General features: G+C 41.8%; 1 protein-coding gene across 9 annotated transcripts in view; it reads left to right on the top strand.

Moving 5' to 3' along the window:
* LOC109469985 (dual specificity tyrosine-phosphorylation-regulated kinase 1A-like) overlaps positions 1-17,256 on the top strand; it is a 47,010-nt gene extending 29,754 nt beyond the window's left edge. For 4 of the 9 annotated variants that reach the window (XM_019768752.1, XM_019768749.1, XM_019768750.1 and 1 more), the window contains exons 2-11: positions 3,972-4,069; positions 4,580-4,609; positions 6,415-6,531; positions 9,815-10,003; positions 10,605-10,752; positions 11,330-11,616; positions 11,955-12,101; positions 12,829-12,969; positions 13,503-13,797; positions 15,111-17,256. In XM_019768752.1, the coding sequence (XP_019624311.1) occupies positions 4,031-4,069; positions 4,580-4,609; positions 6,415-6,531; positions 9,815-10,003; positions 10,605-10,752; positions 11,330-11,616; positions 11,955-12,101; positions 12,829-12,969; positions 13,503-13,797; positions 15,111-15,913 (2,196 nt within the window). In that variant the 5' untranslated portion in view covers positions 3,972-4,030 and the 3' untranslated portion in view covers positions 15,914-17,256. Of the gene's footprint in view, positions 1-3,971; positions 4,070-4,579; positions 4,610-6,414; positions 6,532-8,540; positions 8,574-9,814; positions 10,004-10,604; positions 10,753-11,329; positions 11,617-11,954; positions 12,102-12,828; positions 12,970-13,502; positions 13,798-15,110 lie in introns of those variants that run through there. The other 5 variants (XM_019768753.1, XM_019768751.1, XM_019768748.1 and 2 more) reach the window with 3 other exon arrangements.
* The last annotated feature ends 3,732 nt before the right edge of the window (positions 17,257-20,988 follow it).

The following is a 20,988-nucleotide window of genomic DNA, read 5'->3' on the forward strand; positions in this document are numbered from 1 at the left end:
CTAATGCTTGTCACTGCACCTGTTCTATATTTTTCTAGTGTCCACCCCTAATCCAGTAATGGAACATTCCATAATGGGTCTTGTCAGGCCAGGGTCTTTAGAACTCAGCTCAACAGTGCAGTGGCCCATGGAGAAATGATCTGACTTAGTTCAGATAATCTCATTCTTTCCAGTACCTGCCTTTTTGTCATCGACCAACACAGCAACTGTAGATCAGCTGTAGATCGGCTTGGGAAAATGCAGACTTAACTCCAGTTAAAGGGGTGTGACAGGCTTGTTAGAGGATGTTGTTATGCTTAAAGGATGCCAAGTTCCTGTCTTCAGCAGCAGACTGAAGAACTTAAGTCAGACAAGCTAATTACAGAGCACTTGATCCTGAGAACTCTGCCAGGAAAGGAAGCCGGGCTCCCAGAAGGAAACCCGGGGAGACTGACTCTAGTCCCAGGGCTGGGATAGCCCCATGATATGTACTGTAATATTAATTCACTTTGTCTTCTTTGAAATTTCACAGTCTGAGAAAAATGGACGCGTGTTTATTGAACTGAATCTTCATGGTGTTGGGGAAACAGGAAACACAACAATTTTTTTCATAGGCCAGATCAGGTCACAGTACATTAAAAACAGTGAGCATAAGTACTGTGGTAAAATCAGGAGTTACAGTCATCCATTCAGCTGGGCATGTTGTCAAAGTCAAATGACAACAAACATGACAGGGTAGATTTCCCAGCCAGTGGGTTCTCCCCAGCTACTGTGCAGGAGTTCACTGGGACATCTCCCAATATGGCCAAACCCCTGAATAGCTCTCTGATATTTGATAAGTGCTTGGAGCTGCCTGTCTGTGGGGGCACAGTTCCTTCCCATCTATCCCTGAGGGAGACTGGAGGTTTCTATTTGTTACTGCCCGGCTGCCTCTCACACCTGCCAACCGAGCAGCCGGGAAAATAAATGGCCAACCGTCTGGCGGTCGGCGAAAACCGGGAATGGGCCAGAAATAATTGGACAAGCTTTTTTTTCTGCCCGCCCCGTCCTTTCATCACCCGTGTTCTGAATCTGATTGCACGGAGTATTCCGTGGAGAGACGGAGGGAGAAATTTTGATACGAGCTTGCGCTGCAAAGTGATCCAATTTGCAGTATTGATCCTGTCAGGGCCGCTCTTTATTCCAGTGTATCTAATACGCATGTCGGCTTTCCAAAGGGTGGGTATTTGTGCTTTGCGGTTTCGGAGCCGGATCACGATGCCGTCGATCAAATTTGGCTGTCGGAAGGAAAGCACCCCCGGGGCAATCCGAACGTGAATCTTATCCGTCTCCTCTCCGGGAGAGAGACGAGACACGAGCTGCTATATTTAGTGCCCCAGAAATTTAGGGCTCGGAGTGGCGGATCGTTTAATTGCGTCTGGGCGCGGGCCCTGTTTATGATGCGTGCCGCGTTCAAGGTGTCTGGGTCATGACCCCTTCCATTTGCCGGCACAACCCCTCCCGCGATGCGAAATAAATCTGGCGGGGAGACGGCCCGCCGTGACGCAGCGTCGGGGCGCGGGAAACAATGACGGTGATTGCTTCAGGTGTGCCCGCGTATGTTTGTCTGTTTGTTTGTTATTCTAGTTTTTCACCACCAACGGGTGTTTTCAGTCCTCCGGTAGTCTGTCTTTTTTTGTTGTGCAGTAATTCACTGTTGGGTTTTATGGTGATGGAATGAAGTATCCCAGTTTACATCTAGTTGTTCTCTGTGTTCGGTATTTCATACAAGATGACCTCTAGTCTTACCCTTTTTTCATCAGAGGAATTAAGACCGTAATATATACCAATACCAAATCAGGCAGCAAGTTTGTATAATTTGCAGAAGATGAGTTAGATAGGGGAACATAATTCATATTTATGATATAGCAAAACATGAAGCTTCAAGGTTAACATTATCATATACATGATGAAACAGGTCTTATTTTGTGATCTACATTATATAAAGGCATGTACAAATGCTTATTTCTATCATTAAGTTAATGTGTTCATTATGTAGCTATTGATAGATTAAACTAAGCTGTTTTTATACCTCAGGTAAGATCTAGGTTAAATGATGTAGCAGGAGTGCTGGACAGGTTAGCTTGGGATTATTTGGCACGGAAGAATGGCAAAACTTGCCTGTTTGATAGAATTTTCTTTTTCCCCCCATCTCCTTGCAAGTAAGCAGATATGTATGAAATTCTAAAATCTTAGATTTTTTCTTGAATGTATCGTTTATTTCATTTTTGTACTGTTAGTTTGCGAGACTCTATGAACAAGAGACATTAGAGAAGAAATAATTCTTTACCTTCAAACTTCAAAGAAATCTATTTGCTCGAGAAACTCGACAGAAATAAAATTTAGAACAGCAAAAAAAAAGAGATTGTCATGTTCAGGGTATTTAATTTAAATGTTTTCAAGTTTCTAGAATGAACAGGAGGATATTCTATAACATCAACAAAGCTTAAAGCTCATCATCACAATGTAGAGTCTTTGTAGACTATATAAAGTCCTATATTTAGAATAGAAATACAGAATCTATGCCAGCCAAGTAAGTAAAAATAGATGGATGTTGTCCTCTCAAGGATGGAAATAATTACATAGAACCCATGTCGGATTGTGTGCATGCCAACAATAGCTTCCTTTTTTAATTTGGAAGTTGTCAGCAACATGGGAATTCCTAGGGAATATCCAGTAGCCTGGGACGTACCAAGAGGTCTATCAGAGAAGGGGTGTCATAGCTTTCGGTGAAGTTTTCTAAAATGCATTTTGTCTTGTTGCTTTTGATGACTTGCATGTATATTACCATTCCAAAATAGGCCTCAAGTACAGCTAAGTAAGTAACGCCTATGTATCAGAAGTGTAATTTCACCTTGACCTTGTTTGTATATCATTGGATATCATATATGGTTTAAAATGCCTAACCTTGGAAGAGAGAGAGAGAGATATTTTGCCTTGATTAAACAAATGTTAGAAGGGATCCTATATTGAAAGATTAGGCTCATTGTGGAAACATTGTACCAATGAAATATCTAAACTAATTTTGCCTAACAAGTCAGCGAACACATTTTTTCACAGCTCCTTGTGCGAGCAGAATTAAAGTCGAGGGAAGTCAATAAACTAAGATGAAAGGTTGCGCTGGTCCCGTAATAAGACTCCCTTATTGATTGATGTGGAACCTGGGGTGTCATGTGACCCGCTGAACAGATTCTTAACGACAATATCATTAAGTGGTGTGTTGGATACAAATTGCCCAGACTGTTAAAGGGAGGCCTTTATGAAGCTGTCACGCAGGGAGCTTATGCTCTCTTCGTTTTCCCTGATATCAACAAAGGCGGTTGTACAGTTAGGCAAATAGCGGGGCGTGGGCAGGCTTAACCCTACAGTGTGCAGCACACGCTGCTTTTGTGGTATTGACAATGATGCGGCAACGAAAGGAGATAGATTGCCATAATTTCGAGCTTTGAATTTGAAGCAAGAAATGCTCGTTTTACCCAATGCAGATAGATTTATCATTTGTTGAAGTTCAAGGTAAGGGCAATAAAGTACTGTGAATTTATTCACGTTTGTGAGGACTTGGTAGTTAAATGGCAACTTAGGAGGGGAAAGGATGCTTTTTGCAGTGTATTGAATTTGTGGTTGAAGCAATTTTAGAAACGCAATGCTAGAGAGAGAGAGCACAGTGTACAACAAAAGCTCTCACTGCCAAAACCACTATATATAACTACCTTACAGCTGTACAGTCTTCTTGGACAGGTTGTGGCTTAAAGTTAATGCTTGTGCCTATGGAAAAAGATTTTGGGAATGGCGAAGATTAGTCATTATGGGCAGGTGGTCTGCTCAAAACAGGTGGCCGCTTAGGCATGTTTGACTATACTGCAAATACTTTATTTCACAATGTACAACAAGATGCCAAGTGTGGACAATGGGAAGTAACAGGTTGTTTTCTCTCTCGTTGTGTTTTCCTACAGGCGGTGGTGCCAAGCGATGTTCTCAGGCTTGTGAGGGGGCCTCGTGCATTTTCGTCACCATGGCAACCAACCAGCAACACGACCAAGCAATGCAGCCGGTAAGACGACCAGATTGTCTCACGTAATCAGCTCTGCGAATGACCGAATCACAAGTCTCGTAACGGTTGACACCATTGATAATGCATCCCTCCCCCCTTCCTTTGCATCCCTAAAATCCTAGCCTGGCATCCAGGCGATTTAGGGCCACTCTGATTGCCTGCCGAATAGTGCCAGACTATCCAGTCTACCAGGCTGTAAAAATGCATCCCCTTTCCTTTAATTTGCATCGCAAGAGTCTTACAGAGCTGATCGGTATTGATGGCAGAGCAGGCATCTAACGGTGATTAACAACAGTTACCAAGCAATTGGAAACAATAATACTTCTGCGTGGGAATGAAGTATCTACTAAACTAATTCAATATCCCAGAAAGTATAAGTTCCAAATTTGCCTGAAAAAGAGAGAAAAAATCACTAGGAGTAAAGATAGCGATGCATGCATGGATTGCTTGCATGATTGGCTGTGACGAAGGAAGCAATTCTATGCCAAGTTTTCCTCTCCCTTTATCCAGGTGGAACAGTCCTGGGCTGAACCGTCCAAGGTAGCCTGACCTTCCTCTTCCTGAACCCTACACACCTACTACAGCTGCCTTCTCTTATTGCAGCTTGCAAGTAAAAACAGACTCGAGTGACAGTGTTTCCCCAAAGCTCTTCTAATTCTGAAGTTGTGCCCAAATTTTAAAAGAGAAGAAAAAAATCAATTTTTTTGCGTTGCACTACAAGTGTAGCCTCTATCAGGCTTCGGGAGGCGACTGGAATGAGTAGAAAACTGAACTCTCCACTCTAGCGGACCAACTCCAATCTCTCTGTTTGGCCAATTTCTACTCTTTCCAGCCGGCTCCAGAAGCCTGGCAGAGGCTACTACAAGGACAACGCATCAGCAGAATATACATGTATTGCATCTTTGCAAAATGTTGGGTCAACTTTGCATTAGAATTTTGCCTGTTGCAGATGATATTTTTTCTGACAAAACATTTGAAAACTTACAGACTGGATGTCATCCGGGTTTTGCACAGGCGCAGTATGTTCTACCGACGTGCCTGCAATGAAAACACATTCTAATTGCTAGTTTCCAGTTTGAAAAGAAAAAGAAAAATTCTACAGTGTGCAAGTCCTTGATACTGGCACAAGTCGTTCAACTTTCTTCTGAAAAGCAGCAATTTATATTGCAAACTCAGCAAAGTGCTCAGGACTTAGGTAGGAACAATAAGAACTGACAAGACAAGACAAGTCTTGGTCTGATCAGTGTCTTGAACTGAACAGGCCAACTTGCAAGGGGAAGCACTGCTCTGCATGGATATGCTATATATTATGCAACTCAAACAGCCAACTTTTACAGCTGTAAGGTTAATATCAAATAATTTAAATATGAAAAGGAAAAGGAAAGTAACAGTCAAGCGCAATTTTGTATTTCTCATACATTTTAGTAGTTAAGAAGCACACTTTTGAAAATGGATAATTAACCCTAATTGCAAATGTGTATATTTATGATGAAGAGTATAAGAACATATTTTTGGTATTCTAAGATAATATTTTCTGAACCTTTGCTAAGGATTAAATTACCAATTACGTATGCCACAACACATATGTAATATAAAATCCGTCGGACTCAGACTAGTAAAAGGTTTTGCCTGAAACAATGTTCTCTATGCAATGCATAATGTACATTGTCTAGCATTGGCCAGTTGCTTTAAAATTATTTTAAAAAGTGCATTTACTAAGTCTCTAAAATATTCAACTGTTTCCTAAACCATTTCTAAGAATCCAGTCCTATTCATAAATGGGGTAATGTGGTGACAAAGGTTGGTTTAAAATTTATATACACACCTTGGTAAAATCAGTGTTTTATGATATACTGACACGTAAACTGATTTGAGCAAATGAATGGAAGACACGGTAAAATTTGACTGGGCCTCCTAGGTAAAAGAATGACCTGTTTCCAGATCCACCCTAGAAAAAACTGCCAACCCAAGCCTTTTTTTGTGTGGACCCCTGCAAGGGACATGAATTTTGGTAGCTGATCAACCTTTTCTAGCTCCATGATCTGACCACTGAGTGATGAAACGTTGCGCAATCGGTCTTCTAGCATAGACATAAAAAAAATAGAAGGAACCTCATGCAAGTTTTACTTTGTTAAACTGTATTGTATAAGTGGGATCACTAGTCTAGAGATCTACAAATTCTAGATAATCCCTACCTACCGACCCTAATTTTTTCAGGACTGAAACAGGAAACACAACATTTTTTTTCCTAGGCCCTGTGTAAACTGTAATGCTTGTTGTGTAGAGATGGATACTAGTACTAGTAGTTCTGCAATTAATCTGGTACTTTTTTTTCCTTTTCCCAGACTCAGGAGATGCAGGCACTGCAGAGTCGAATCCCGCTCACGTTTCGGGACCCGGCTGGTGCCCCGCTCCGCAAACTCAGCGTGGACCTGATCAAGACATATAAACATATCAACGAGGTAAACAAAAAAACAAACAAACAAACATCAAGTCTTAACTGACAATCTCGGCTCTTTTCTTCAAGTCCTACCAAATTCATTGGAAAGTGAAACATAACTTGTGACCTTTCCTGAATAGAATTTTAATTCGAAGGGCTTTTTTGAAAATATGGAAATTTTATTTTCGTCTACATTGAATGATGTCTCAATTGTTCACTTTTTAAGCATGTTGAATTTGAACACATCTAAGTATAAGAAACCATTTGGAAAGAAAATATGATTATGTTTCATGTTCCAAAAAATCCTTTTGGTTTCTGATTGGCACTACCTGAATCTACATCCTACATGTATGGTGCAACATTCTTAGTACATGTGGTTGGAAGGGGTTGCTCAAATGTGGTGTGTACCAGTTCTTTATTTATGTGTACATAACTCCACTTTTTCTGCCTATCTGGCCATGCCTTTTTGATCTTCGTTGTTTCTTGGATCTTTTTTTCCGCAAAATAAAGTTGAATCGAGAAAGCGAATGAGGTCTCCATGTAAACTGTGAAAACTTTTGTAAGAGCTCTTACTTCTTAGGCTTTCTCTATTCAATTTAAGGGGGAAAGAATATCTGAGAAACTATTCGTCAAATTGGTGTGGCCGCATCTTTCCACTCATAATGTTCTTCACCATTAGTTCTTCTCCATTTTCCCATGTTTGAGAGAATCACTGTACAGTCAGGGTTCCAAATCCTTTTTTTCTGCACACCTGCACTGATGCAGGTACCATATTGAAAATTACCTGTACCAGACAAATTTTACCTGCACCACTCAGACCTTAGAAAGTATGGCTCACACAAAAACCATTCAGAAACCACTGCCATTATTTTACATTTTAGGTGTTGACAATCAAAAAAGTTGTTGAAAATCTACATTTGTACATAAACCCAGTACGTGGACCAGTGCAGGTTAGGTGCAGGTAGACATCAGAAATACCTGCACAGCTTCAATTTTACCTGCGCTAACCTGCATATGGTATTTTGAGCCCTGACTGTAAATCTTGTGATTTCTTCCTTCTCACTATTAAATCCCCAGGAAGTTTTCTCTTCTCTCTTTGTTTCACCGGTTCTGCCTGAACGTTTAGAGATGTTTTTTTTTTACTTGGTGGAACTGTTGAAGCAGCTAGAAGGAACTGCCTGGTCTCTTTATGTGTTCTCTGTTCTCTGCAAAAACCCACTTGCCAGCCTGACGGCTAACAGTCATTCCAAGACATTCTGTCTGTCCCGACCGCCCTTTTCCGTTTGCCTCCACGTGACCACTCACAGAAAGTACTAACCCCCGTGGCGACATCGCTTGCCATTTTTCACCAGCGACAGGAAAAGGTTTCAAACAGTGAGACATGACGAAACACACCTCTCTGAACCTTACAAGTCAAATCCTTCCAAGTAACAGCAACAAAACTGTCACAAGTTTTGCTTGTAAGGTTCTCTGTGTCTCATACAAGTTTGTTCTTCACTACATTTTATGTTCTCCCTCAAAAGTTTGTCACATTTCATCACTATACTAATCCCGAACTAAACTGGCCCCCGTGCCAGGTTGAAATTTCTTCTTCTTACCCCAAATATTTTTTTTTGTGGTGGTGAGGGTTTAACCGTTTGATGTGGCATGAAGACTAAAGTTTGCCTAACTAGTCCATCTGGGTGAATCTTTCTCCCTAACTATGTCATGAGCACTGCAGAGCCTTGTGGCTTGCCAGTGGGTTTTTGCATGGTGCAGAGAACGGTTGAGAACAATCCTTTGCTTTGGTTTTTAAGAAGTTCTTTTGCTTTGAATCAAGATTGCATTATTTGTGCCACATGCATTTGTTGAGTATCACGATTGATTTCCTAACTGCTCTGCTTTCTGGAGAGTTGTTGGTGATGCTTTTCTCTAACTATATGCCATACTCTATGTTCCTCCTCCATCTTTTACAACCCCCCTCCCCCCTTTCCCTTCATCTGTTGCCCGTCTTCCGTTGTACTTGTAACCGTGAGTTATGATGTCTTCACAATATCTGACTGACACATGCCCCTTCCTACTCTGGTAAGTGGGGAATGGGAGCCAGCCATATACACACTCATATTCTGTATATTGTTATTTATATTATTCATGTCTACTGTGCTTGCAGACCTGAACCACTCTTTTCTTAGCACAAATGCAACACGTAATCTATGTACTGTCTAGATCTGTGCATCTATTCTTAAAATTGGAGATTTGAAATCTGAACTGTTTAGAAGAAGCATGACTAGAAAAAATGTTGAACACAAAAGATCTATTTATGCTGTGAGATAGGGTAGGCTGACCTGGGCCTTTATTATAGTATTTTTATTGCAATTTGAGGTTGTTATTACCAGTTTTCTAACCAGGCAACTTGAGAGCATGACTAATAAACTTTCTGGATTATGGTCATATTTCTACGTATGGTCAAAGTGCTCTTTGATATTTTTCCTTGCATTTTTTCGTAATATTAGTCTTGCTCAGTGCATCAATTTGTGTTTTTATCGGTTCCGTTACTTTATCTCACATCAAATACACCTTTATTTCTTTGGAAAGAGATGAAGCACATTGATCAATTGTCAGAAATACAACTTCAAAATGCTGCTGCATTGTCTAGCAGACATTAAACCCTCTTCCCCACTTACTGGCATTTCTTGCACTTTAAGGCCATACTTATTTGATTAATATGGATGACATCCCTTAGGTTACTCCAAAACTGATGCAAACGTGTAAGGAAAAAAGTTGGGCAAAAAGAAAAGTTGCCTTCATTGTAAAATGTATCAGGAAGTTTGAACAAATGACTGAACATGGTATACGTTATTCTTTTTCTTTCATATCTTTGACTTTGGAAGACTTTCTGGTGCAAACAAGTAACAATTCAAGCAGCTTCTCCTTTTCTTTTGAACCCCTGTCATCCCTCAAGTACTTAAAGAAACAATATATTCCAAATTTTTATTTTTTTTTTGGAAATGGATTAAAATTGATGCACATGGATGTCATCCATATAATCAAGTCAGTGTGGCCTTAAGTATATATAAAACACATCTAAAGACTGGCATGGTGGCTGTGAATGAAAATGCTGTGTTGTGTCAGCAGGTACTGTATGTCAGCATTGGAGCCTGGACGTCCAGTCAATCTGCATGTACACTGGTCTTCTGCTACTGTGGAACATTGCAGAAAGCATGCGGGCATCATCCAGAAAACTGCGATATTGCAAACTCCAAACAGGAAAGTTGTTCAAGTCTTAGGTGTACACAACAGTAATCCTGACGTGTGGTTGTTTCCAGGTTTACTATGCAAAGAAAAAACGGCGGGCTCAACAGGGCCAGGGTGACGACACAAGCCATAAGAAGGAGAGGAAAGTGTACAACGACGGTTATGACGATGACAACTACGACTACATCGTCAGGATAGGAGAGAAGTGGGAGGACAGATACGAGATTGACTCGCTTATAGGGAAAGGATCATTTGGCCAGGTGAGCATCTTTTGTTTTGTACCAATAACCAGTAAACCGCCTTTTAGTGTAACACACCAGTTTTTGTACAGTAGGTACAAGCTGTGTAGAAGAGTGTCCAGAGTGTAAGGTTTGAACCACTCACACTACACTTTTTGAGTGTAGTGGGATCTTTATCATGATGTAGGTTTGGCTCTCCTCAAACACTGGGCCTCTGGCCTTACGCCCGAATCCGAGAAGCTATCTAAAGCTAGGTACTCATCTACACCTGGGTCAAGTGAGGAAATAGGTGTAAAGTGCCTTTCTCAAAGACACAACACCAGGGCATGCCAGAGGTTCAAGCCCAGAACCTTCAGATTCTGAGTCAACAACCCTAACCTCAAAACCTTTTTGCCATCAGTTTTCTTGCCAAAGTTGAACTAACCTCCATCTACACCTGAAAAGAGGACAATACTACACTAGGTATTTTTTATGACGCTAGCTAGTTTTCAAAATAAGGAGGAAAATTTATTAGTATAATTTTGTAATATTAGTTCTTCCACCAGAAACTGATCAGCTAATGTTACTAGACACTATTATAAGTCATCACTTAACTATTGTCTTACTTGTGTGTTTATTGCAGGTGGTGAAGGCATACGATCACGGTGACCAAGAGTATGTTGCCATAAAAATAATCAAGAACAAGAAAGCATTTCTGAATCAAGCACAGATCGAAGTACGGTTGTTAGAACTAATGAACAAGCACGACCCAGAAGGAAAGTGTTACATTGGTAAGTAAAAAATGTCTTTTCTTCACTTTTCGAACGAGTACTATTGTACTTTACAGTAGAGTATTTTTCATGTATTGGACAGAAATGGTCCAAGTTATGAAACTACCTGTGTCAGAGAGTATGTGTAAATATTGTTCCACGAATGTAGTGGAAGACGAAAATCATTTCATCTCTAATTGTTCAATTTATGATGATATCAGAAACCAATTATTTACCATTGTGTCCAAAATACACCTTTAATTTCCTACCACTATTCCCCACCGCCAGAAAACAATCCTACTACCAAAATCAAAGAACCCACATATCATAGAAGAAGTGGGTAATTTCGTCTGCCACAGCCTCAATAGAATAAGTCAAACCCAGCAAAACTAGTATCACGTATGTTGTAGGCATGACGTGATTTACAGTACTTGTCAGCTATAGAAACGGTTCCTTATCATTACAACGTCTGTCCCCCCAACAGTAAAACTTTTGATTGAGCTCATTGGTACTGTATAGTGGAGTATTTTTTCTGAAAATGTTAATGTGAGCTGAAGAAATTGTTTCTCATCATTGTTAATGTCTGTCTCCCCGACAGTAAAACTGAAGCGGCACTTCATGTTCCGTAACCACCTCTGCCTGGTGTTCGAGTTGCTGTCCTACAACCTGTACGACCTGCTGCGGAACACCAACTTCCGGGGCGTGTCGCTCAACCTGACGCGCAAGTTTGCCCAGCAGATGTGCACGGCCCTGCTGTTCCTCTCCACGCCAGAACTCAGCATCATCCACTGTGACCTGAAGCCAGAGAACATTGTCCTGTGCAATCCCAAGAGAAGTGCAATTAAGATTGTGGACTTTGGGAGCTCATGTCAATTAGGACAAAGGGTGAGTTAGCCCAGCGTTATTGTGAGCACGTCGGCAGAACGTACTGCATCTGTGCGAAACCCGGATTTTTCAGTTATCGTTGGATTTCCGACCAATGTTGCATCAGATTTTTTTCCCCATTGCAGACAGTACCTTTTCTGACACAAAGCTTGAAAACTGTACGACCCTAATTTTTTTCAGGATCAAACAGGAAACACAACATTTTTTTTCTTAGGCCTCACCGAAAACTCTTGATGTTCAACTTGAATGAATTTACTTCAGTGTAGTGTAATGTTTTGTTCTGTAGACACATTGATAGATGCAGTTGCCCTGAATGTGTGCCTTGTGTGTGTCTACAGATATACCAGTATATCCAGAGCAGGTTCTACAGGTCACCAGAAGTGTTGCTGGGGATCCCGTATGACATGGCCATCGACATGTGGAGTCTCGGCTGCATTCTGGTGGAGATGCACACAGGAGAACCGCTCTTCAGCGGATCAAACGAGGTCAGTCTCCAACCCATACCTTGTCCTGCGGGACCCATATATATATGGGTTACACATACATTTGTACAGTACCATCTATATAGTGCCCTGTATATGTATAATTTGGGGATACTTCTCGTGCAACGCATCACACTGCAGCGCAACGGATGCGGTAGTAACTGCGCCACCGCAGGGCAAAAAAAAAGTCAAGGATCTGTGACTTGATTAAGGCTTCAAATTATTTGAAAATATTGTGCAAAAATTGCCAGCAGGACAAGAGTTAATACCCAGTATTCTGAAAATCATGATTTTTGGGGGGTACTTTTATATTCACGGTTTTCGTGGTCACGTCTGTACAGCGAACTTATCATTACCGCGAACAAATAATTCACTGACGTATAGTACTGCGAACATGTCCATTTCTCTGAGGCCGCAAAGAGATCAAATTTTCAACGACCACTCTTGCCTTCATCAGGAAAATTAATGACTAATCACTTCCAAACATAAACTCGCAGTTGTTACGGTTACAGACACGTCACCTCATTCACACAAGACTTTACCAATACGTGACATCAGCAATTGATCAAATGTGCCAGGGAGTTTATATATTGTCTACCGTCTCTATTAAGTGATGGCTGGAGACCTCAATTTTGTAACCAGCAGTTTCCTCTTTCATCCGGACTGTCCGACACTTTCTTTATCTGATAAGGAGGTCGTCTTAATTAATTCCCCTGTCACGTTCCCTCAGGTTGATCAGATGAACAAGATAGTGGAAGTGCTGGGCATTCCTCCGGCCCACTGCCTGGACCAGGCACCCAAGGCACGCAAGTATTTCGACAAGCACCCAGACGGGACGTACAGCATTAGGAAAAGCAAGGACGGGAAAAAGGTAGGATTTCCTGTCTCTACAGCTCCATATTAGAGCTGGACATATGTATGAACATGGATTGTACAACTTACTTACCTACTTATTTACGTATTTGTTGTTTTGTTTTAGTTTATGTATAATCCGTGCCCCTCAACCTTGTCAAAAAGCGGCCTGTCAACTGAACAAGCAATCGAGAGAGCTGCTATAAGCATATTTGCTTTTGTCTGATTCTCTACAAATGTGAATAAAAATGCACTGATGGAATATGGGGATTTTCTTTTTCCATGACCTGCTTACATTTCGATGTCTATCAGGCAACTTCTGATTGGAGCACAGGTTGTGTAAAAGCAAATCCATGTATGCACTGATGTGCCAGTTACTCAAGCAACTGGATATGATTTTGGAAACGGTCAGACGTTTCAGGTAGCATCCAATACCTTTCGTCAGTGACACTTATAGTACAGACTATTGAATCTTAGTGTATTTTATTACCTGGATGTCTTAAACCTTCACTGACTCATGCACTTCTGTTTTCTCCCCCTCCTCTGTCTCAGTACAAGCCGGCGGGCAGTAGAAAACTGCACGACATCCTGGGCGCGGAGACGGGCGGCCCCGGCGGGCGGCGGATGGGCGAGGCCGGCCACAGTGTTGCAGACTATCTCAAGTTCAAAGACTTGATATTGCGAATGTTGGACTTTGACCCCAAGACGAGGATAACACCGTTCCATGCGTTACAACACAACTTCTTCAAGCGGACGGCGGATGAGAGTACGAATACCAGTAATAGTGTATCAACCAGCCCCGCAATGGAGCAAAGCTCAGGTGCAGGGTCATCGGCATCGAGTTCTGGTATTTTATTTTCATTCTTTGGTTCTGACTTTGCTTGCAATGGTTCCTTTCCCATTGCTTGATTTTTGCCTTTTCTGAGTTTTTGCCTCTTTTTTCCGTAAGGCCCACATTGTCTGGCTTTCGTTTTGCCTATTTCTCCATCTTTTGCTTTTCCATTTTCCTTTTGTGTTACCTTCTTTGCGACTTTTCCGATACTCATTTGCACGAGGCCCATGACTGTTCTGTCTTGTGCAGATTCAAGGTCTGTGGCTACTAACGTTAGCAAGTAGAGACTCACATTGTAAGTGGACTTTAGTACCTCCGTCCTAGTTGATTTTACTGAAATTTGGATGGGTCCTTGACTGGCTATCCTTCTGTATCTGGTGCCAGCATAGCTGATTGTCATTGCAATGACTGCAGTTTGGAAGACAATACCATTAACCAGAATAAGAATCCAAATTAACGATACCTACAGAAACCATGGTGCAGTGGGGAAAAGAAAGATTGCAATTCCTTTACAAAAGTTGCACCAATAACAAAAGTCTGTCAGTTCCATAGTTCGCAGATAGTTTTTGTGCAATTTTACGGAAATTTCAAACAGTTACGATTTGTCAGAAAGGAAATAAAGAAAATTACTGCTTAGCTTCATTTACATCTTCTGCATCTGTAGTTGAAAAGGTAGTATTGTAGTACCTCTGATTAAATCAGTCTAATACGGCTGGACAAAGACAGAAGTTCCAGACTGCAGAACATGAGACAACGTTGAGCCGACTCGCTCACTGTGCTAGCAGCGGGTACAGACGGGTAGCCAGTGCAGGACCCATCCCTTGTGTGCTTCATCTCTTCCTGGGACATGTTGTATTCATTTCACAAACGCAAAATAACAAGAATTCACACACACACGTGACCTCCTGAGGGTTGTTTCCCAACCATTGCCCTTTTAAGTATCACTAACCAGTACATTCTGTGGTGATTCATCGGTCTGCTTGGCAGGATATAATGGTCTACAGTTGTCCCATTCCATGATTATTATCTACGATATCTGCACACACTTGTTTTTTCTGTCCCTGTTGTCCTTTTGCATTATGTTATCCATTGCCTGGTTTCCATGTTCTGTGTTATTCTTTTACGTTTTCTAAAGTTTGGGCAACTTGCAGCTGGCCTGCAATTGCACCTGGTTTTGAAGGGAAACAGTGGGTTAAAGGGTGACGTTGCTAGGGGAGGAATGGGGCAGTAGTCTGCTGCATGCCACCTGCAAATTGTGACAGCTTTTTGTTCCTCCTGTTTGTGTGCTCAGTGTGTTGTCGGTTCTAACTGGTTGTTGTGCTCTGCAGGAGGAACCACGTCGGGCGCTCGTGCTCGCTCGGATCCCACGCACCAACACGGCCATCATTCGCACCACCACCCCCATCACTCGCATCACCCGCACCACCAAAATGTAACCATGGGACTGTCGACCACCACACAGGCTGCCATGGACTGCGATAGCCCCGGGTCGGCCCAGGCACACTCGCTGCGCACGGTGCACGTTCAGCAGCAGCAGCAGCCTCCGCCGCCGCCTCTGCAGCAGCAGTACTACCAGACGCAGCAGCAGCAGGCCAGGCCCTTGGTGTGGGGAGACCCGGCGTCCGTTACCATGGTCCCCAACAACGGGAACAGCATGCCGCTGGGGGTGTCGGGCCACAGACACCCGGTGGCCCAGCTGGGCGGGGTGGGCATGACGGGCGCGCACCAGTCGCCGTCCTCCAGCCACTCCACCCCGAGTGGACACGGACTGGTGGGGAGCGGCGGGCGCAGCAGCGGCGGGTCTAGACACAGTTCCTCCAACTCGTCTTCCAACTCGGCGTCGGGCGCGGCGGACGTGAACGTGAACACTTACCCCCAGCAGCCCTCGGTGGACTGCACCCCGGTGGGGTCCATGAACATGCAGCTGCGGACAAGTAGCAGTAGCAGTAGTAATTACCATGCAAACGCCACGGGTGCTTTCCCCTTCACGCTGGCTGCGACGCAATCCACGGTGGCGGGGGGGATGATGATGGGAGATCCGGCAGTGGCATCCCGCCAAGCACGAGATCAGACTGATTCGCCGATGGTGGGCGTTTGCGTACAACAGAGCCCCGTAGCAAGCCACTCTTGATGAATGTCTCAAATGTAATTCTGCCAATACAAAAATTTGTGTGTAGCTCATGTAAAATAGAAATTGTCAAGGGTGGGCAGCACCAGAATCAAATGATCTGCCCAAATTTAAAATAGCTCTATTTTTCTTGTACACATAGCTGTCCAATGTTGCTTGTTAGGTCGAACTATGTGAAAACAGTCTCACTGTACAGTATGTGCGAAGAATGTCAGTGTGGATGTTGTCTTTCAGGACAGTTTCAATACACTAGGACACTTTCGAAAGGATTGGAATGGTATTCCCCATAATACGGACATGTTTGTGAAAGCACGTGCGGTAAGCAAATGAGCGATGGTGCCATGTTAAGAATTGTGCAACTGCTGACGTCTTTGTGGATGGTTGCGCAAAGTGGAATTGTGTGCACAGCACCAAATAGCTCCCCTGTTGCATGTTGCAACAGTTTGTAAATACTTGTGCCTGTACAGTTTTAGTCTGTCCCAATCAGACAGATGTTGCCTGTAGTCCCATCTTCATTCCATTCAGCCATCACTAGTTGACCTCCCTAAACTTGTACAGTTTTTTTGCCCCCCAAAACCCCCCTCCCCCCAGTAGCTGTCATCTTTTTTATTCCACTGTCTGTTTGTAATCATATTTATTTGATGTGTTCTGCCCCGTAAAAGGGCAGCAATACAAGAAAGGAAAAAATTTTGTCGGTAGCTAGGTGACCTACTAGTGGGTCCACATTGCTGAAGATGGATTTAAGTCAACTGTGATTAAATTGGACCTGGTTTTTATTCACGCAGAGGAGCATCCTGTATTGCTAGCCAATGCTGCTCAAACACACAAGAAAAAAGGATGCCATATGTCTTCGGAACCAGCGTCTATTATTCATTTCGTGACATTGCTGTCTGGAGCCCCCCTCCCCCTAAAAAATTTGTAGATGATTTTTTCCTACAAAAATCAGAGGAAATATTTTTTGTCCGTTTTAAAATGATGGTAGAATTGTACTAGAGTAATTTTAGACCTGTACAAAGGGATAATTTTGCTGTAATTTCTGCAGGAGATGTCAGTCCACGGTAATTTCTCCTTGGCAAATGCCTAGCAATTTTAAACGTCTGTACAGTATGAAGAAGAAGAAGAAGGAAGTTGCACTGTACAAAACGCTTGGCTGTCACTGTAAAATGAACGCCTCCTTTTTTTCCCTCCAGAGAGTGCATGTATAATTGTACCAGTAGTGTTAATTTCAGAAGTCACACTCAAGTCTAACTTTATGATAGGAATCCACATGCAGCGTACTGTATGTTCCACTCGGAAAAATGGAAGCGATCAATCAAATTAAACCAGACAAATCACACTTGATGAGGCCAAGCAATCCCTGGTTGTTGTGTCTTCTCTTTACTTCTGTTGTTTGTCACTCTTACTACTAATAGGATACAGTAAGGCTATAATCTCCAAGCAGATGCAGGGTGCTGGTCAGTGTTGAGGCTAATTTTATTCCTGTTTCTATTGGTATTTTTCTTACTTCTATTAGGAACACTCTAAAACCGAGCCCCATCTCTCAACTGCTTGGAGATTATAAGGCTAGTCCCATTCAAAACCCACCAGGTCCTTGTTCTTACATACTGCACTTTGCCTACTTCTCTGCACACAACATGTATAAGCAATACAATGTAGTCTGCCTTCAAGTTATCATAAGGCCACACCAGTTTCATTTGTTGGTTCCCGGTTTTTTTTTTTAGAAAAAATATGAAGCGACTTTGTGAAAAAAATTAAAAACAGACCTTGTCATCCTCTGATAACCCCCAAAGCTATGATTGGAGCCATGAAGTCAACATACCAAGCTGGTACATGTATATAATTCAAACAATGAATTTTAGTTTAAACTTTTTAGCAAACCATTGCATTGATAGATTGAAAAAACAACTGGGAAGACAAGAAGCTTGTTTGAACTGTCCAAAATATGAACATTTTGAAGTTGATTCAGAAACAGAATATTTTTTATTAATGCAAATCACAAAATGAAGCAGGGGAATCTGAGAACCAATTAATTAAATTGGTGTGGTCTAAGATTGATGCCACCAGTTTTCAGTCCACTTTTCATGAATTGAAGCACACATTAACATAGTAACTTAGTAAGCAATGTGTACCTATTTAGCCTTAAAGTGCATGACACCAAAATACATTTTCTTATCATCTCCAACAGATATATTGCAAGTCAATGAATATAAAGATTTACACCACACAGACCCTTTTGATAGTATTGAACATAGGACCACAAAGAACTAGTTATCCTGCACACGTACAATCAACAAATGCACAAAAGCTCCGCTGTAGTATGGTTGGGAATTCCGGAAAAGCCAGGTGGACCATTTTTTTTACTTTTTTGACCTTGAACTACATTTTCACAACAGCTACCCACATGCCAAAGATTTTTAAAAATCCACCCACAAATACTCGAGTTATAACGTTGACCTAAATACGGAGACACGCCAGAGCTGGTCACCAAAAATCATACCTTTCTGACGAAAGCAATCATGCTTCCAGATCAGCTCTTGATTCCTGCCACCAGGTAATCCATTTTATATTATTCCGACAGAACCTGGCACCAGGGGTTGTGAATAACGTTATTTCGAAAAGCAAACAATGCGTATCAAGAGTTCCACGATCTCATACCTTCGCCAAATAATGTTAACCGTTCGGACTGACGAAATTATATATTTTTCACACTGAAAATAAGATCCTCATTTTTATCACGGATTATATCAGTCGATCATATTCTCCACCCATGACATTCAAATTGGGTCTTTATTTACATATCTAACAATGTTTCGCTCTCAATGGTCCCGAAATTGGCAGATGTAAATTATGTAAATGAAGATCTAATTTGCATAATTGATGGGAGATTGCTATAATATCTTAATACTGGTAACTGCCCGCAACATGCTATCCTGGGAGCCAAAATGGTAAGGCCGAGAGCACTGCAAATGGGCACATCGACGACAACGGTCGGTCAAGTGAACAACTGACTATGAACTACAAAAAAATCTAATTGACACCATGGGATGGATCCTTATAATCATGATTGTGAGGCGACAGAGAATGTCTCAACAGTACAGAAAATTTCTGATAGTTACCCAGTATGTGGTAGTCGGGATACTCAATGAGAAAACTACACAAAGAATGGATTTCAAAGTATAGATAGCCATGTTGTTGCTTGAAGATGATAATAATTGTGCATTGTACCATGTTAATGTACAATTCTTTTACATTAACATTGTAGTTCCATGATTGTCACAAGTTACAGTGAACAGTATCTACGGTGGATATTCTTACTAGTTCTTTAATTCAATCTATAGCTAGATTCAATTTAACCCGAATGTCATAGTGGTAAAATGATAGTTCATATTACTACTCATTTGATGCAGGTTTCTCAGGCAATTTGCGTTATAGATAAACGACAAGGTTGGTTGTGCTATATCTATGCTACTGTTGTAGGGGGTAGGACTTGTGTCACATCTGGTATCATTAACACGTGGTTGCTTTGACTGTACTGCTGTGTTAACAGCACATAATACAGAAAATAAAGTTCCCTACCAATGACAGTTTGTGTGACACGTGTTTCTTGTGTGACACGTGTTTCTTGTGTATGTTTACTTTAGTGGGAAACTGAATGTTGACGTGTACATGCTACCTTTGCTTCAGGATTTGAAGCATTGTTAGCCAACATTAGACATGCTCGAAGTTAACCTGCAAAATGTCTACTATTAGCAAAAACTGCAGCAGAGTGTTTCAATAGATGTCAATGAGCTACAAGAGTTTTATCTTGTACAAACGGTACGGAGAGATACTTCGTGAACATTGAAATAGCAAAACTGTTGACGAAAAAGCTCCTAATTCAGCCGCTCGTACAGGCCGTTCTAGAAATATTTGGCTCAAGATGAACAGATACAAGAGTACAGTACGCGGAATTTCTGATAAATTCACGATATTTAGGTATATATTCAGGGTTAGTCTCAAGGTCAGAACAATAGCAAGAAAAACTATATAACCTCCATAAGAGCCTAACTCGTTTCCCAACTCGCGAAAATACCGAAATCTGGGAATGAGCTAGGAGGCTTTCTTCCTTTGCGAGATACGGACCCTTTCCGAACGGGTGCTCCAAAACGAGGGTGTGATAAGGGATGGATTTCCGCTTTTGCAATTTAAATTTAGAAAAATATTCTCTTTTTTTCAGAGTATACTCCTTATGGTCATTATATTCTTTTCCCACTAATTGCCTTCCCCAAAATTTGCTGCGTTCTGAAGTTATACTGCAAAAAGTGATATTACGATCATCTGACCATTGCAGAATTGGTCAATGTCTTTGGGAAGTTTTCGCTGTCCAATATATTACCATATGAATAGAAACCATGGCCAAGCAGATGTCTGGAGGGACGATCGTATAGATTTTCATAGCTTGGGGTTGTTTATTTCTGATCAGCTGTAGTTATTTAACATGCGCCGCGCCGGAGTCGACTGCTGTTTTCTTCCACAAATGGCAACTGGAAGAGTGAAGCTATTCAACAGAGAGAAGGTTTGTGCGACTGAAATACTGGCAATTGTACTCTGAAGCCTTTGCTTATGTCTGTTGTCCTACAGAAACCGCATGATGCTGGCAAAATATATGCCGGTCTGCCTCCATTGCACCACCTGTTGTTGAAAGAGCTGAGCCATGGATCAAAAGCGCCCCTAGGCGGCCATAAACAATCACTGCAGTAATAGGAGTGGCGCAGCCAACGTTACGGTGCAGTCCTGCTCGCTTTTGATCCATGCACACCGGTTTCGTAAGTTTCGTAAATAATAGTACTCCCTGTGAGCCTGTTCTAAATAAGCGCGGGGGGAATATAGGGTTAGAGCCATTATTTTTATAACTTAATTTGCCGTTAACAGATAAATGGTGGTCTGGTTGCATTGAAGTAGGAAGGGAATTAGGTGATTTATAGCAATTTTGCTAAATTCATCGCAAACGTAGGAAAACGATGATGATTAGGCTTTGAGAATTCTTTTCTAACCCCTATCAAGAAATCAGACATGGTACCGTCCGTTCCACCAGGTGT

Source organism: Branchiostoma belcheri, unplaced genomic scaffold, assembly GCF_001625305.1.
Source record: "Branchiostoma belcheri isolate BF01 breed outbred unplaced genomic scaffold, Haploidv18h27 scaffold214, whole genome shotgun sequence".
Taxonomy (NCBI): Eukaryota; Metazoa; Chordata; class Leptocardii; order Amphioxiformes; family Branchiostomatidae; genus Branchiostoma; species Branchiostoma belcheri.